Source organism: Salvia splendens, chromosome 22, assembly GCF_004379255.2.
Source record: "Salvia splendens isolate huo1 chromosome 22, SspV2, whole genome shotgun sequence".
NCBI classification, from domain to species: Eukaryota; Viridiplantae; Streptophyta; class Magnoliopsida; order Lamiales; family Lamiaceae; genus Salvia; species Salvia splendens.
Window position 1 is genome coordinate 3,405,261 of NC_056053.1, and position 17,593 is coordinate 3,422,853.

General features: G+C 42.3%; 3 protein-coding genes across 4 annotated transcripts; 2 read left to right on the plus strand and 1 right to left on the minus strand.

The window, feature by feature from the left end:
- Positions 1-6,829: 6,829 nt before the first annotated feature.
- LOC121786470 (GDSL esterase/lipase 7-like) lies at positions 6,830-8,602 on the plus strand. 2 transcript variants are annotated; one of them, XM_042185113.1, is made up of 6 exons: positions 6,830-6,942; positions 7,035-7,094; positions 7,270-7,397; positions 7,500-7,742; positions 7,827-8,067; positions 8,150-8,602. In XM_042185113.1, the coding sequence occupies exons 1-6, from the start codon at positions 6,915-6,917 to the stop codon at positions 8,335-8,337; spliced, it is 888 nt and encodes a 295-aa protein (XP_042041047.1). In that variant the 5' UTR covers positions 6,830-6,914; the 3' UTR covers positions 8,338-8,602. The 2 variants fall into 2 exon arrangements, with proteins under 2 accessions (XP_042041047.1, XP_042041046.1); XM_042185112.1 differs by having other exon boundaries at positions 6,830-7,094.
- A 2,798-nt stretch (positions 8,603-11,400) lies between these two features.
- Positions 11,401-14,250, plus strand: LOC121787895 (GDSL esterase/lipase 7-like). Its single transcript, XM_042186741.1, has 4 exons — positions 11,401-11,460; positions 13,459-13,662; positions 13,743-13,983; positions 14,063-14,250. Exons 1-4 carry the CDS (start codon positions 11,401-11,403, stop codon positions 14,248-14,250), a joined length of 693 nt encoding a protein of 230 aa, XP_042042675.1.
- LOC121786229 (pentatricopeptide repeat-containing protein At2g40720-like) lies at positions 13,340-17,460 on the minus strand. The gene is made up of 2 exons (XM_042184818.1): positions 14,427-17,460; positions 13,340-14,260 (listed from the first exon to the last, which is right to left on the minus strand). Exon 1 carries the CDS (start codon positions 16,467-16,469, stop codon positions 14,538-14,540), a length of 1,932 nt encoding a protein of 643 aa, XP_042040752.1. The 5' UTR covers positions 16,470-17,460; the 3' UTR covers positions 13,340-14,260; positions 14,427-14,537.
- Between the last annotated feature and the right edge of the window lie 133 nt (positions 17,461-17,593).

The following is a 17,593-nucleotide window of genomic DNA, read 5'->3' on the forward strand; positions in this document are numbered from 1 at the left end:
AGTTTTAAAGCATCAATAGGTTAACTACAATTCATTAGATCATTATTAGGTTGATGACAACATTAAGATAATAAAAGATTTCACATTGCTAGCCGCCAACCTATACAAGTGAAAGTACTCCAACTCCCACCTTAAATTAAATTCTTTTTTATCAGAATTCATATGTTGCAAATTTGGGGTAGCAGCCCATTTATGAACGAAAGTACAAATTTAGTTAACTGAAATAATTGTGTGTGAGAGAGAGCCTAGAATTCAATAAGGTTTATATTCTATCAAATTCAAATGTTACAAATATTATCTTAAATAATACTACTATAAGTTAATGTTCGGTTGTTAGACAAAATAATTATGAGATGCAGTCTACGATCGAGCTGTGAGATCATTTTAGTTGGAGGAGATGATTATGACTAATTATCACATAATCTTATGCATCTAGGATTGAGTTGTGAGATTCAATCCCAATACATATTTAATCCCGTGATATAATCTTGCAAACCGAATGATGGAGTACGTACTAAACAAGCCCAACAGCAGTAAAGCCCATCAGCCTAAAGCCCAAGAAAGAGTATCAGTTCGGCATGACTAAAGAGTATCAGAGTTCAGTTCGGCACAACCAAAGAGTTCGGCCCCAGCCTACAGCTCGGTAAAAGCCAACCAATCAAACTCTGCTCTCAGGTCGGCATCAAGCTCTACTCTCAGATCGGCAAAAGCTGCTCGGCCATAATTCAGCAGTTCGGTCTCAGTATTCGACCGAACTAGGAGATAGTGGACTCATGCAGGATTTCCACCTCCACCACCCACGATCTATTTAGTGGTGTCAAGCAGTCATTAACTCATGCAGGATAGTGGACCCATGCAAGATCGCCACGATCTCCACGACATCCACTACCTAGTAAATGGCTGCATGCCACGATCTAGGTTCAATGTATAAATAGAACCTAGTTCAGATAGATAGATTAAGTTCTAAATAGACTCTCTCGCCTTCTAGAGATCAAATACAAAATAGCAAGTCTGTATTGTAAGCTGTAGAAAACAGATCAAGCAATACAACTCTGCCCTCTTTTCTTCCCGTGGACGTAGATTTACCTCCGTAAATCGAACCACGTAAATTCTCTGTGTCGTGATCTGCATCTTCCTGCATTCATCACCATCAAAAATTCGCCGATTCATCACTGGCGCCGTCTGTGGGAAACAGAGAACCAAATTTGTGAAAAAGCGAATTTTTGACCCTTTTTCCACCCCAAAAAAAATGCATACCAGATCACATACCACCCGTAATACCGTTCGTGATCACCGTGAGGAAGCTAGTCCAGCTCGCAGGTCTGAAAAACGGCCTCGGGAGACATCTACCTCCGGTTCTCACGAAGGAGGAACAAGCCACTCCAGGAGTCATCGCACCGAGTCTTCCCAGCAGCCCGATTTAAATGAAGCTGTCAAGCTGTTCTTGGCCGAGAAGCAGGAGGAGTTCTTAACCTTCCTGCAGAAGAGCCAACAGCCGGAGAAGACAACGGCGGATTCTCCCTCCTCATCCAGACATGAAAGTCACTACCGCAGTAGTGACATGTCTTCCAGGAGAAAGAATCCTCAACCCCGACATGTTCCTGCTCCTCCTCGGTACCGGAACCACAGGAGAACTCCATCTCCTCCGTACCGAAGAGATGTCGGGTTCGCCATGTACGGAGCATTAAAAACTCCGTTCTCGGACGATATCACCCGAACTCCTTTGCCGCGGAACTACCGAACTCCGTCGATAACCTATGACGGACTCGTGGATCCTCATGATTTCTTGGGACGCTATCAATATAACATGGCGAACCAGGGTCTCAACGAGGTCCACATGTGCAAGCTGTTCCCCGAGCTGCTCATCGGGAACGCCAGAAGGTGGTTCGACAGCCTTCCTCAAGGCAGCATTAGATCCTACCGAGATCTAATGGATGCTTTCCACAGGAGGTTCTTTCAGAAAGCGGAAGCCCGGATCACTTCGGCTCAGCTGCTTTCTATTCGTCAAGGTCACGACGAAAAGATCAGCGACTTTTTGACGAGATTCCACAAGGAATGCCTACAAGTAGATGATCTCAATGATCTACTTGTCATTTCGGCATTCCAAAATGGAATCCTGCCCGGAGCTCTCTACAGAAAGCTCGTGGAATGCAGTCCGCAAACAGCTCAAGAGATGTGGGACATTGCGGACCAGTACTCCCGGGCCGATGAGGCAGACCGTCGCAAACGGTCGTTAGACAGCTCATCGTCCCGAGGAGACAGAAGGAAGCCCGATCATAGCGATCAGAGGCTTCCTCGCCGAACTCCTTTTGAAAGAATTCAAAGGGCACCGGTACAAGGCAGATTGGGACCACGTCTCAATCCTGAGAAGCCGCCCGCTCAGTTCGTACCCTTAAACAAGTCAAGAGCGGAAATTTTCGAACTACATTCCGATATGTTCGAAAAGCCAAGGCGGATGACGAAATCGGCCGCGCGCCGACCTCAGGATCAATATTGCTCCTTCCATCAAGACTACGGTCACGATACCGAGGAGTGCCAACATTTGGCTGCAGGTATTGATGCCCTTGTGAAAGCAGGGACGTTAAAAAAATACCAAAGCAAGCAGCCGAAAAGGAACAAAAAGCAGGGAGGTGCGAACTGCGCTCCTCAGGATCCGAAAAGGCAACGGGATCCCGAAGACGATAACGAGCCGCAATATGATGGAGTAATCCTAACTATTGACGCTCTCCCTGCCGAGAAGACTAAATCGTCTCTGAAATCATAGAGCAGAAAAAGGCTTTTGACGAGCTCAAAAGTTATCTAGCCGAGCTTCCTATTCTCTCTGCTCCAACCGAAGCCGAAGTAATTTTCTTATACTTAGCGGCATCCGATCAAACCATTAGCGCGGTGCTTGTACGAGAAGAAGGCCTAAAGCAGTTTCCCATCTACTTTACAAGCCGAGCATTAAGAGGTCCAGAAACCAGGTATCAACCTCTGGAAAAAATTGCTCTGGCGTTAGTAAATGCAGCAAGGAGACTGCGGCCATACTTCTATGCTCACAAGGTATGCGTCTTAACCGATCTGCCTCTTCGGCAAGTTTTGACCAAGCCAGAAGCATCAGGCAGAATCGCCAAATGGGCCATAGAGCTGGGAGAACACTCAATCGAGTACCTACCTCGAAAAGCCATCAAGGGACAAGCCTTGGCAGATTTTCTTGCAGAGGCCAAGTTCGATCAAGCAATCCCTGTCATTGCCGAACAGAAAAATTCTGCCAATGCCGAACTAGCACAGCCCTTGGAATCCGAAGAAGAGCCGCCGGACTGCTGGAGCGGATTCGTAGATGGAGCTTCAAACAAGATGGGAAGTGGAGCTGGTATTTTACTTGTCGCTCCCGACGGACACGAGGTAACCTACTCACTTCGGTTCCTATTCCCCACTACTAATAATGAAGCCGAGTACGAAGCCCTCCTGGCCGGACTCCAGTTAGCGCAAAGTCTGCTCGTCAAATCTCTCAAAGTCCATTGTGATTCACAAGTCATAGTAAATCACATGTTGGGTACAAGTGAAGCTCGTGACGAGAGAATGAAGAAGTATTTGGACAAAGCGCAAAGCATCAGCCGAAGTTTCTCCTATTTTCGGATAATCCGCGTTCCCAGAGCGGAAAATAGCCGAGCAGATACCTTAAGTAAGTTGGCCTCAGATCCGAGCTCAAAGGCGGAAGAATTAATGCATCGAAGCATTGATGAAGCCGAGGTACGTTCAGTATCCAGCTCGCCGAACTGGATGACGCCGATCTTGCAGTATCTGGATCAAGGACAATTGCCCGAGGATAAGAGAGAAGCTCGGAAGATCACGTGCCGAGCACTTCGGTACGAACTTCATGAAGGAGTCCTCTTTAGAAAGTCTTACCTCCAGCCGTTATTGCGGTGCGTAGGACCAGAAGAGACGGACTACATCCTCAGAGAAGTTCATGAAGGATCGTGCGGCAGCCACATCGGAGCTAGAGCTTTAGCTAAAAAAGTTCTAAGATGGGGATATTATTGGCCAACCTTGGTACAAGAAGCAGTGCAGCTCGTCAAGACCTGCCCGAAGTGCCAAATCCATGCAAATATCCCAAGGATGCCGCAGACCGATCTATTCACTATGCAGAGCCCTTGGCCTTTCATGCAATGGGGCATAGACATAGTGGGACCACTTCCTCAAGCTCCTCGGCAAATGAAATTCCTAATCGTTGCCGTGGACTACTTTACGAAGTGGGTGGAAGCTGAACCATTAGCTACGATAACGAGCTCAAAGGCATTGGATTTCGTCTGGAAGAACATAGTGTGCCGATTTGGCATACCCCACATCCTCATCTCGGATAACGGGACTCAGTTCACCGACAAGACGTTCAAGAATTGGTGCCAAGAGCTGAATATTCAACAGCGGTTCACTTCGGTCTCTCATCCACAAGCAAACGGACAAACGGAGGTAACAAATCGTATCCTGGTGAAAGGGTTAAAAGCTCGGTTAGAACAAGCCAAAGGACAATGGGTAGAAAATCTCCCTCAAGTCCTATGGTCCTACCGAACTACACCCACAACCTCAAACGGTGAAACTCCGTACAGTCTTGTGTACGGCACTGAAGCCGTGATTCCGGTGGAGATCGGCATACCCAGTCCCCGAACTCTAAATTTCTCAGCAGAAATGAATGATGACGGACTGAGAGCCGAGCTAGATCTTGCCGAAGAAAGAAGAGAATTGGCATGCATAAAAGCAGCCAAGTACAAGGAGCAAGTAGCCCGGTATTACAACCAAAGGGTGAAGAAGCTGCAATTTCAAGTGGGAGATCTCGTCTTGAGAAACAACGAAGTAAGCCGAGCAGAAAAGCTGGGCAAGCTCGAACCCACATGGGAAGGTCCGTATCGGGTGTCAGAAGTCCTCGGCAAAGGGTCTTACAAATTGGCTCACATGTCAGGAGAACAGGTACCCCGAGCATGGCACATTTCCAACCTCAAAAAGTTCCATTTGTAAGAGAGTCTGGTCAGTCAGTCTTGAGTCCTGTTCGGTCAATGTGCTTTATTTGGTTTACTTGGTCTTTATTTGTCTCTGTGCGTTTTGTCTGTGCGTTTTGTCTGTCTATGTGCGTGTCGTCTCTTACAAATGTTACTGAGGTATCTTGTTCTTCGAAGGCTGATCCCCTTCTTAGAACATATACAAGCCAACGATTGTGAGTCAAAGCTTCTACAGAAGATACAAGACCACAATTCAGCTTAAACAAGCAGTTCGTCTGAAACGAGCTGCAACAAGCCAACGATTGTGAGTCAAAGCTTCTACAGAAGATACAAGACCACAATTCAGCTTAAACAAGCAGTTCGTCTGAAACGAGCTGCAACAAGCCAACGATTGTGAAGTCCAAGCTTCTAAAGAGGATACAAGACCACAATTCGGCTCAAAAATCAAGCACTTCGTCTGAAACGAACTGCAACGAAAGTCCGATTCTCGCGATAAAACTTGCCTGAATTAGGACAAGGGAAAGTCCGATCCACGCGATAAAACTCGCCGAATTAGGACAAGGGAAAGTCCGATCCCCAAATTAGGACAACGGAAAGTCCGATCCGAGCGATAAAACTCGCCAAATTAGGACACAAGCTTAGTCCGGTCAAAGATGTTTATTTCATCAGACCAAAGACGAGTCCGGTCAAAGATGTTTATTTCATCAGACCAAAGACGAGTCCGGTCAAAGAAGAGTTCACTTCATAAGACCGAGGACAAACATCAACTTACCCCGTACCTTTATCCAGAATGCCGAAGTGATTCACTTCGCTTTCCGGGGGGGGTAGTGATGGAGTACGTACTAAACAAGCCCAACAGCAGTAAAGCCCATCAGCCTAAAGCCCAAGAAAGAGTATCAGTTCGGCATGACTAAAGAGTATCAGAGTTCAGTTCGGCACAACCAAAGAGTTCGGCCCCAGCCTACAGCTCGGTAAAAGCCAACCAATCAAACTCTGCTCTCAGGTCGGCATCAAGCTCTACTCTCAGATCGGCAAAAGCTGCTCGGCCATAATTCAGCAGTTCGGTCTCAGTATTCGACCGAACTAGGAGATAGTGGACTCATGCAGGATTTCCACCTCCACCACCCACGATCTATTTAGTGGTGTCAAGCAGTCATTAACTCATGCAGGATAGTGGACCCATGCAAGATCGCCACGATCTCCACGACATCCACTACCTAGTAAATGGCTGCATGCCACGATCTAGGTTCAATGTATAAATAGAACCTAGATCAGATAGATAGATTAAGTTCTAAATAGACTCTCTCGCCTTCTAGAGATCAAATACAAAATAGCAAGTCTGTATTGTAAGCTGTAGAAAACAGATCAAGCAATACAACTCTGCCCTCTTTTCTTCCCGTGGACGTAGATTTACCTCCGTAAATCGAACCACGTAAATTCTCTGTGTCGTGATCTGCATCTTCCTGCATTCATCACCATCAAAAATTCGCCGATTCATCACCGAACAACCCCTAGATTACTCCCTTTATCTGAAGTCATCTACCTTGTATGTTTAGTGATGCTTCATTTCTTGATTAGATCATAGTTCTATTCACTGATGTGTGCCATATGAATATGACCAACTCAATTAACTAATTTATTTAACTCAACAAACCCCCCTTTATTTTAATCTAAAAAAAATCTAATCAGATAACTTAATTAGCAGACCTACTTAATTATACCATTACTACAAAGCGGCGTATAACACAGCAAATATTAACGCATTAAACACAGTTTGAATATAAAGACAAAGTTAAGTTATTTCTCTATATAAAGACAAAGTAGCGAAGAATGGATGAAACACAACACAACACAACACAACACAACGCAACACAACAACGATGCTGAAAGTTTCATATTTGTGGATACTGCTGACGGCTGCTTCGTTGGCATTGGAAGCAAATGGTGGTGCTACTAAATATACAGCAATGTATGTATTTGGAGATTCACTAGTAGATTCTGGAAACAACAAGTATTTCGTCGACACTATAGCAAAAGCTAACTTCCTGCCTTATGGTATAGATTTTAGTGGAGGGCCCACTGGTAGAAGCTCCAATGGCAAAGTCCTCGTTGACTTCATTGGTAAAGAAATATCTATTCAGTTCTCTCTTTACAACGACGTCTGATTCATATCTATATTAGTCAATAACTAACAAACATTGCATGTATGCATGCAGCAGTTCTATCTTTACAACGACGTCTGATTCAGATATGTATATAAGTCAATAACTAACAAACATTGCATGTATGCATACAGCGGAGATGGTGGGACTTCCTCTTCTTCCATCATATGCAGATGTTGTTGCAAAAGGAGAGAGCATTCTGTATGGAGTAAATTATGCCTCAGCTGGTGCAGGAATTCTTCCCGAAACAGGATATCGATTTGTACTTTCTCTTCATCACTGCATGCTTATAATTAAGCTCTTGAGGCGCTGCATTTTTTAAGCTCTTCGTATAAGTTATCTGAAGTAGTAACACGATGAACAGGGGCGCGTCATCCCTTTCGAAGGACAGATTAACAACCTGAGGAAAACGGTGGATCAGTTGAGAGGGCAACTGCATGGGAATGAAGTGAGCAAGTATTTGGCAAATGCATTGGTTTTTGTGGATATTGGAGCAAATGACTACCTCAACAACTACGTGCAACCTATATACTACCCAAGCAGCCACATCTACAATGTTGAGCAATTTGCTGATCTCCTTATAACCCTCTATACAAAGCATATATTGGTAACCACATTTGAATATGTTTTACAAATTGTCTTAATATATAGTTACTTCTAGACACCAATTGGAAGTTGTTTGTCGACGCAGGAAATCCAAGGTTTGGGCCTGAGGAAGTTCTTGATAGTAGAGGCGTCGCCTATAGGTTGCAGCCCTATAAGAATTCACAACATGAAGTGTAACGCCACATTAAATCACATGGTAGCAATGTTTAATACACGGCTGAAATCTGTTGTGCACGACCTCAAGTCAAACTACCCTGGATCTACATTCAGCTATGCACCGTCGTTTCAAGTGTTTACAAGCTTGTTCGATAATGCTGAGGCCTACGGTAATTGAAGATTAATGTTTGTTTTAAATAAAAACTGTTTTTCTTATTGTGGGAATGAGTTAACTTTTGATGGATGGTGCAGGGTTCAAGGTGAAGGACAAAGCTTGTTGTGGGGGCAGTGCTGGTTCAAAAGGAACAAAGCCTGTGTGTTTTAAAAATACAGTACCATGTCGGAATAGAAATGAGTACTTGTTCTGGGATGGTGCTCATCCTACTGAGGCTGGCAACCGAATTCTTACTGCCCTCCTTCACAACACTACCTCCTTTTGAAAAATTGAGTGGTTGATCCAGATAAAATGTTACTACTACAAAATAAGGCTCAAATGAATGGGGTTGAAAGCTATATATTATTACAAGGCTTTTGTGTTGAATATGGTTAATTGGTTTAGTTATGTTTTTGTTGCCAAGTTGGAGTTGGGAATGAATGCGTTGGGTCCATCGGACGTGTTTATGTTGATGTAGTGCATAATTGTTATGAACACATGGTTATAACAACATTGAACTCTAATTTTTAATAAAAAATTTCCTTAGTTTATTTGAAGTGTTTTAGATTGCGTGCTATAGTTAATGTGTATTTTAGAGCTTGTATATCAATAATAATTAAGTATTCCCTCCGTTCCAAGATAGTTGAGTCGTATTCCTTTTTTATTTGTCTCAATATAGTAAAGTCATTTCTCTTTATGGTAAAAGCTTTATTCTCTTTCTTACTTTTACTCTCTCTTACTTTATTCTCTCTCTTATTTTACTTTCTCTATTCTAACCTTATATAATACTCTCTCTGTCCCAAAGAAGATGACACACTTGAGAGATGACATGAGATTTTAGGAGATGTTGTTTTGTGTGTTAAGTGGTGAGAGAAAATATAATTTTATAATTGATGTGAGAGGAAACTTTTTCCAAAAGAGGAAATGTGACATCTTTTATGGGACAAACAAAAAAGGAAAGTGTGACATTTACTATGAGACGGAGGGAGTATACTGTATAAAAATGATTGTTAAAAAAGAAAATAGAATAGTCAGCTAATCAGGTTTGCCCCAAAAAAATATGCAATAATTATTGATGGTAGTTTGGACCATCAGTATTAAAATCTTGCATCTGCCATTAGCCCTGAGTACGGGCCGGATGGGACCTGCACACTATCCATGTGTGAGAGCGTGTATAGGAGTGCGCCATTAGCCCTGAGTAAAGGCCAAAACGGGTCCTGAAAATATGTCCATTATACGATTTTGGTCATATACTTTATCTTTTGAATTTTTGCATCCCGAACATTTCAACTACAATTGATCCTATAGTTCCGTCAATTTAATAACGATCAACGGTTTTAACCCGATTTTGACCGATTAAAGCTGTTAATTATGATTTTTAACTCACTAATTATATCATTAATTATTATTCTAATTTATTATTTAATAAAACAAAACAAATATGTTAAAAATAAATATAATAAAAATAAATGAAATTAAAATAACAAAATGAAACCAAAATGAAATTAAAACAAATCAAAATGAAATCAAAACAAATGAAATTAACGAGAAGGATAACAAATCAAAATGAAATCAAAACAAATGAAATTAACGAGAAGGATAACAAATCAAAATGAAATCAAAACAAATGAAATTAACGACACTTACAAAAAAATGAATTATCTTCTCCCTCCCGCGACGAATCACCCTCCCCCTCCACTTTGATAGCCGGCGAATCCCATTCCTGTACGAGGGATTAGAGTAGTTCTCAACGAAGCCTTGTACTTGACTAATACGGAGTGAAGCAAGTTTCTTGCAATTGCAAGACTCGTACTGGAATCGAAGGTCACGTTGACCGTCGCCACTCCCGCCGGACCCTTTGCTGAAAGTCGAACGCTCCATAACAAGGGTTCTTCGTTTACCCACTAAAAGATGATAGTAAGGAAGAAGAAAGTGGGAAACGCGATGAGAGGAGAGGAAGGAAGAAGATGAAATGATTGGGGAACGCGATTTAAATTTCGGAACCCTAATCTTAAATTTAATTCATATATTTAAAATAAATAATTAAGGATATAATTAGGGAGTAAAAAATAATAATTAGTAGTTTAATTTGGTCAAAATCGGGATTAAACCCGTTGACCGTTAAAAACTAACGGAACTGTTAGTGTAGGATCAATTCTGATCCGAGTTGAAATGTTTGTGATGGAAAAATTCAAAAGATAAAGTATAAGACCAAAATCGTAAAATGAACATATGTTCAGGATCAGTTTTGGCATTTACTCTAAAAATTATTGTAAAAAAAATAGAATATGGTCAGCTGACCAGGTTTGCCCCGAAAAAATATGCACAATTATTGATAGTAGTTTGGACCATCAGTATTAAAATCTTGCATCCGCCATTAGCCCTGAGTACGGGCCGAATAGGACCTGCACACTATCCATGTGTGAGAGCGTGTATAGGAGTGCGCCGCTCAATTAACTACTCCCTATGTCCTCGAAATGTTGTCCATATAATGCATTGCGGGTTCTAATATATGTGAAGAAAAATGAGTGGAAAAAGTTAGTGAAATATGAGTTCCACATTTATATATTAGTTTTATATTGAATATGAGTGTAGTGAGTTAGTGAAAAATAGACTTTATTTATTAAAAATGGAAAAAAGTAAAGTGAACAACATTTTATGGACCGACCAAAATAGCAAAAGTGGAGAATATTTTATGAACTAAGAGAATATATCCCTTAGTCAAATTACATTACAAAAGCATTTGTGGGTTTTAGAGCATGCGTAACGCTAGGGGCCGGGCCGCAAATCGCGAGTCCCGGCCCGTCCCATGCGTTACACGGAGGCGAGTCACGGCCCAGGCCGCTCCCGGGGCCGCGTTCCCGGCCTGGGTAGCGTCCCGCGTCCCGGCCCGGGACGGGGTTGCACGGTGCGGGACGGGCCGCAAACCCCCAAAATGTATTATTTCTTTTTTTTTTTAATATATTTTTTTGTCCATTTATACTCATTTCTTCAATATTCTTCCACCAATTTCTCCATTTATATCCTCTAAATTATTTCAATATTTTTTCTAGGACTTGTAATTTTTATTTTTTAGGACTTAATAATTTTTTTTTTAGGATTTGTAATTTTTTTTCTCTAGGATTTGTATTTTTTTTCTAGGATTTGTAATTTTCTTTTTTCGACTGAACAATATATTTTCCCGGTTTGAATTGTTCAACGTATTGCGTTTACGAATAAAAAAGGCTGAAGTTGTGAATAGTGTAATTTATTAGTTGCGGCCCGAGTTGCGGCCTGCAGGGTTACAGCAGTTGGGGCCTGGGCTGCAACTGTAGAGGAATGATGACGTGGAGGGGACTTGGGGCCGGAAATGGGGACGGGGTTATTGATGCCCTTAGCTTTCGACCCCTCATTACATAGGTTAATGCAAGTCAGTATAGCATTCTTAGGTTCATGAAGACATTAAGAACATAAAAGATTTCACATAGCTACCCACCAACCTACAACATTATTTTAAAGCCTATTAACTTTTTATCCACCTATAAACTATAAGAACTCCAACTCCCACCTTAAAATAAGTTCTTTTGTCAGCATTCATTTGTTGCTAATTTGGGAGTTTATAAAAAAATCTTATTTTAATAAAAAAAGAAATCGAATTAGATAAGAGTAGCAGACCGTATTCATAGTATACTACTCCCCCGTCCCAACATAAGTGAGACGTATTTCTTTTTGGTACGTCCCAACCTAGGAGCATTAGCAGTGGTGCGGATGTCCCGGCGGACATCCCCGCGGACATCCCAAAAACACCTCCCGCCACGTCATACGGATATCCCACTGCGGATGCCACCTCATACGGACATCCCACTGCACAATAGCGGACATCCCCAATGACATCCCGACAGACTTCCTAGAATAATAAAAATTTACAAATTCACAAATTAAACAATTTCCGGAATTAAACAATTTACGGAATTAAAATTTCGACACAAATAGGGAAAAAAATTCCATTAAATAAAAAAAAGAAAAGTACATTTCACCAAATTAAAAAAAATACATTTCAATAATTAAAAACTACATCAACGACGATTCATCCGCTGCCATACTTCTTCAATAATATCGTTCTGGAGTCGAACATGGGCTTGTTTTTGGCGCATGTCAGCAAATGCACAGACTCGATCAACTTCGTCGTGGGGTATCCCCATGCGTACATTGCTAGTGGCCACGCCGTGGCTTGGACCCGCAGCATCAGCATCATCATTGGTCCAATCAGTTATTGCTGGACCTTCATGATTGTTGTGCATGATAATACATGTGTACATGATGTCGGCGATGCTGTTAACATACCACAGCCGTGCTGGACCCTTCACTGCAGCGAGGTGGTCCCGGGGTACTATAGATCGACGATGGATGAGTCGAGGTACCGCCGGCTCCAAGGCCGCTTGTTCCTCCTTATCCGCTGCCTCCCGCACACGTGCATGAATCAGCCGCATCATGTGTTCATAATGTCCACCACTACCACTACCACTACCGGCCATTACAGATATATAAAATAAATTTAGAGAGAGAGAAACTTGTTAAAACAAGTGGTGCGAATGAAATGAAGTTCAACTAGCCGTATATATAGACTTTTAAACAAAAAAATAAAAAATCGGGATGTCCGCACGGACGTCCGTCGTGTCTCCGCAATGGCGGACGTCCGCACGGACGTCGCTACGAACGTCCCCGGAACGCCGCGGAACTCCGGTGTCCGTAGAGGACGTTCGTATCCGTCGCGACCTTGCACAATGGCGGACGTTCGACACGTCGGTCGGACGTCCGTCGGGACGGACGCCATTGCTGATGCTCTAAGTGAGACATTTCCTTTTTTGGCAACAATCAACTCACACATCTCTCCTACTTTTTCCTCTCATCTCTCCTACTTTATCATCTCTCTTAACTTATTCTCTCTTTCTCTTTCTCTTTCTTACTTTATCCTATTTCTTATTTTTTTCTCTCTTTCTCTTTCTTAGTTTATCCTCTCTCTTACTTTTTTCTCTCTTTCTCTTTCTTATTTTACCTTCTCTCTTACTTTACTACTAATAATTAACTCACTAAACAACACTACCTAAATTCTTGTGCCAAAATAGAAACGTCTCGCTTAGGCCGGGACGGAGGGAGTATTAAGCAGCGAACTACTCCATCCGTTCCCTTATCTATCCGCTCCCTCATAGTTAGTTGCTTCTGTTTTTTACACTTGTTGTAAAAAACTATCTGTTCACTTTAACTATTTATTAATCCATTATTTATACTTTTAAGTGGAGCATTTTCTTTTTAACACGAAATTTTATGTATAATGTTGTTTTTGTGAGTTAAGTGGATAGAGCATAAAGTAAGAGTGAGAAAAAGTAGAGAGAATGATATTTCTATTTTAAAAAATGTGTCATTCAAGTTGGGATATCCTATTCCACTGAGAGGGCAACTGCATGGGAATGAAGTGAGCAAGTATTTGGAAAATGCATTGGTGTTTGTGGATATTGGAGCAAATGACTACCTCAACAACTACTTTAAAACTGAACACTACCTAAGCAGTCATATCTACAATCTTGAGCAATTTGCTGATCTCCTTATAAACCTCTATAGACAACATATATTGGTAACAATATTTGATTATAGTTAACAAAACGTCCCAATAATTAGTTGTAGACACCAATTGTTATCTGTTTGTCAATGTAGGAAATCCAAGGTTTAGGGCTGAGGAAGTTCTTGATATTAGAAGCATCACCTATTGGTTGCATCCCTATAAGAAGTCACAATTTGAAGTGTAACGCAACATTAAACCACACGGTGGAAATGTTCAACACGCGGCTGAAATCTATTGTGCACGACCTCAGTTCAAACTACCCTGGATCTGCATTTACTTACGCCCCATCGATTCAACTGTTTAACAGCTTGTTCAACAATGCTGAGGCCTACGGTAATCCAAGATTGACGGCTTGGTTTAAATAAATTTTTTTTTGCTGTGGGAATGAATTAACTTATGAGGGATGGTGCAGGGTTCAAGGTGAAGGACAAAGCTTGTTGTGGGGGCAGTGATGATTCAAATGGAACAGGGCCAAGGTGGTTTGCAAATACAGTACCATGTCGGAATAGAAATGAGTACTTGTTCTGGGATGGTGCTCATCCTACTGAGGCTGCCCAACGAATTCTTGCTGCCCTCATTCACAACACTACTTCCTTTTAGTGATACATATCTGCACCAATAAAGCTTTATTTCAGTAGCTTGTAAGAGCATTATCTCATCTATAGATTTGCAAAAGTTGTGCCAAAACAAAACTTCAAAAATATCAGCACTTATTTATCAGAACCAGGACGTCGAAAGAATACACGACCGAGAGATGGGGATAGTGTTGCACTCACCCATGGTTGTGTTGTCGCCGCTGCGCTCTGAGAAGTTGGGTGGCGGAGTGACATTACAAAAGGCCAATCCTTTAAACTAAATCTTTCACCTAAAAAGACTTGATTGCAACCTCAGACTGATAAAAGCAATGCCTCACCAACTCCCCAACCACATTCCCCCCTTTTCATACTACTCCTGAGACCATCAAGGGTCTCACAAATGCTCACCATCTTTGTCCCACCCGAGTAAAAAACCTCCACCTTATCCTTCACCTCAATCCAACTACACCCAGCCACCTTCCTCACTCCCTTCTCCTTCATCAAACTCCTCAACTCTGCCGCCTTCTCCTTAAACCCTCCCTCGACATACAAGTTTAGCAGCTGCACATACCCACCCCCATTCTCTGGCTCCATCTCCAACAGCTTATAAGCAGCGGCCTCACCAAGCTCAAACCTCCCATGAACCTTGCAAGCAGAAAGCAGAGACAGCCAAATGCCTCTCTCAGGCACCATAGCCATCCCCTCCACAAACTCCCAAGCCTCCTCCACACGCCCACCCCGACCCAAAAGGTCAACCACAGTGACATAATGTTCCATCTGAGGCTCCACTCCGCTCTCCCTCATCGACCTAAACAGGCTCAGCCCTGTATCAATTAGACCACTATGATTGCATGAGGAGATGAGGGACAGGAACGTCACCCCATCAGGTGATTCTCCTGAATCCCTCACCTCCTTCAGCATACCAATGGCCCTATGGCACTCACCATGTGATCCGTAGCCTCCAATCATTGAGTTCCATGTCACGATGTCTCTCTTCTCCATGTTCCTGAACACCCGTTCAGCATAAACTAAGCTTCCACACTTCGCACACAAATCAACCAACGTGTTCTCCACTTGATTTTCGTTAAATAGAAGGGATCTTATGATATAACCGTGTATCGCCTTTCCCACAAGCAATGCCGCGAGCTCTGCAGCTGCAGCAAGAGCTAGGGTGACTGAAACAGAATCGGGACAGAGGCCATCTTGCAGAACACGAGGCAGGAGGCTGATCGAGATGTTTGGGAGGCCGTTCAATGAGTTACACGAGATGAAAGCATTCCACGCCGCCAAATTCTTCACCAACACACTGGAAAAAGCTTCCTCTGCCATCTCAACCTTTTTGAATTTGGAGTAGAACTCAATTAGAGCTCTACCTGTGCATGAATCCAAATCTAGGCCTTCCTTAATCGACATTCCGTGAAGACAACAACCTAGTTTCACATCACCATATACTAAACAAGCAACAATTGAGCTTGCAACAACACTAGCATCCGGCTTCACACCTTCGGATATCATCCCCTTGAACAAAATCAATACCTCCTCGAATTTCCTATTCTCTAAACTCCCCGATATCATAGATCCCCAAGCTACAACGTCCTTCGTCCTCATCTCTCTGAAGACCTTACAGGACTCCTCGAAACTCCCAAGCTTTGAGTACATTGTCAACAGAGCACTCTGCAGAGCAAGACTCTGCTTCACTGGCCTTTTGATTAGCTCTCCGTATGCCGTTTCTCCAAGTTGGTGCGATCCAATCATACCACATGCTATTAGCACATTAGATACGGTGAAGAAATCAGGCTCTACTTGTTCGGGACGCATCTTGATGTAAACATCCAAAGCATTATTAGCATCACCACAGTTAATATAAGCCGATATCATGCTATTCCAAATCCCAACCGTTCTATCTCTGACCGAATTGAAAACACACTCTGCATCTTCGACAACTCCACATTTGGCATAAAAGGTCAGTAGTGAAGTGCTAGCATAGGAATCTTGCTCGAACCCCATCTTGACCAAATCAGAGTGCACCTGACAACCAAAATCCACAGCTTCACCCTGTGAGCAAGCTGTGAGAACACTTGAAAATGTTGTGGAGCCAAGCTCAAGAGCCTCATTTTTCGCCGATGAATATAACTGCAAGCTGTTTCTCCAAACACCATTTTCACAGAAGCCGTTGATCATTGAATTCCAAACTGCAATGCTGTGTTTATTCTCCAACATTACAAAAGTATTCCACGCGTCCATCGGCCTACCATAGCTTTAGTAGAAATCAATCATTGCGGTGACCACAAACGTGTCGTGAAGAAACATGTTTCTGATTGCATAGATTTCTCTCCCAAATGATACACCTAAACATGCATTGGACTTTCCAAGAAGAATACAGGAGAAAATTCCAAGAAAGGACGCCATGCAAAAATGTATCCGCCATTTGGACCCTGAAAAACAAAGTTTCCAGACATGGTATAGACGTGAGAAGCTCTCGCGTGTTTAACTAAACACGCTTGAAGCTCTTGCGTGTTTTAACTAAACACGCATCAGGCTATCGCGTGTTTAACTAAACACGCGACACGCTCTCGCGTGTTTCGGGTAGACACAAATTCCAGCCCAAACGGCAGAGACCTCACTTTCCACTCGCGAATTCACTTCCAGCTCGCTCAATCTCTCACTCTCAGCGACGGCCAACGTTTCTAGCCGGCGAAAATCGAAGTGAATCCGTGATTTTGTTGCTCTAATTCCTATTTTAAGTGGTGTTAGGTAATTATTGACTATTAATTTCAATTATCATTGCTATATGTTACTTAGTTATAGATTTAGGGTTTATGGCATTGAACTTGGTATTGAATTTTCGATTTTAATTTTGTTCAATATTTATCTAAGTATGTTGAATTTATAGTATATGATGTTATGTCGCACTTATTTTGCAGGTTTAATGGTGTTTGTGAGTTTATATTGGGATGGGAAAATTATTCAGCTCCCAGGTTTGGGTGTTGCTTATGATCCCCCTCGTGCAAATTCATTTATTATATTGAATGAAAAGATATCATATTATCAGCTTGTATCAATGATATGTGAAAAAATTGGAATTGAGTTGGATGCACATACGATTGATTTAACATGGAGGCATCCTGTGGTTTTTAGTGGAGTGGTGAATTATATAGCTACACCAGTGGATGCTAATTTGTTGGAGTATATGTTTGGTGAAAATCCACGTCAAATTGAACTTTTTATTGAATATACTCCTGTTCCCACTGCGTTGCAATTTGAACCACCTATCACTCATCATGATGTTGGAACATCTAGGAGAGATGGTTATCCTAGTTTTGATGTCGGGACATCTAGGAGGGATGATGAATATCATAGCTTTGAAT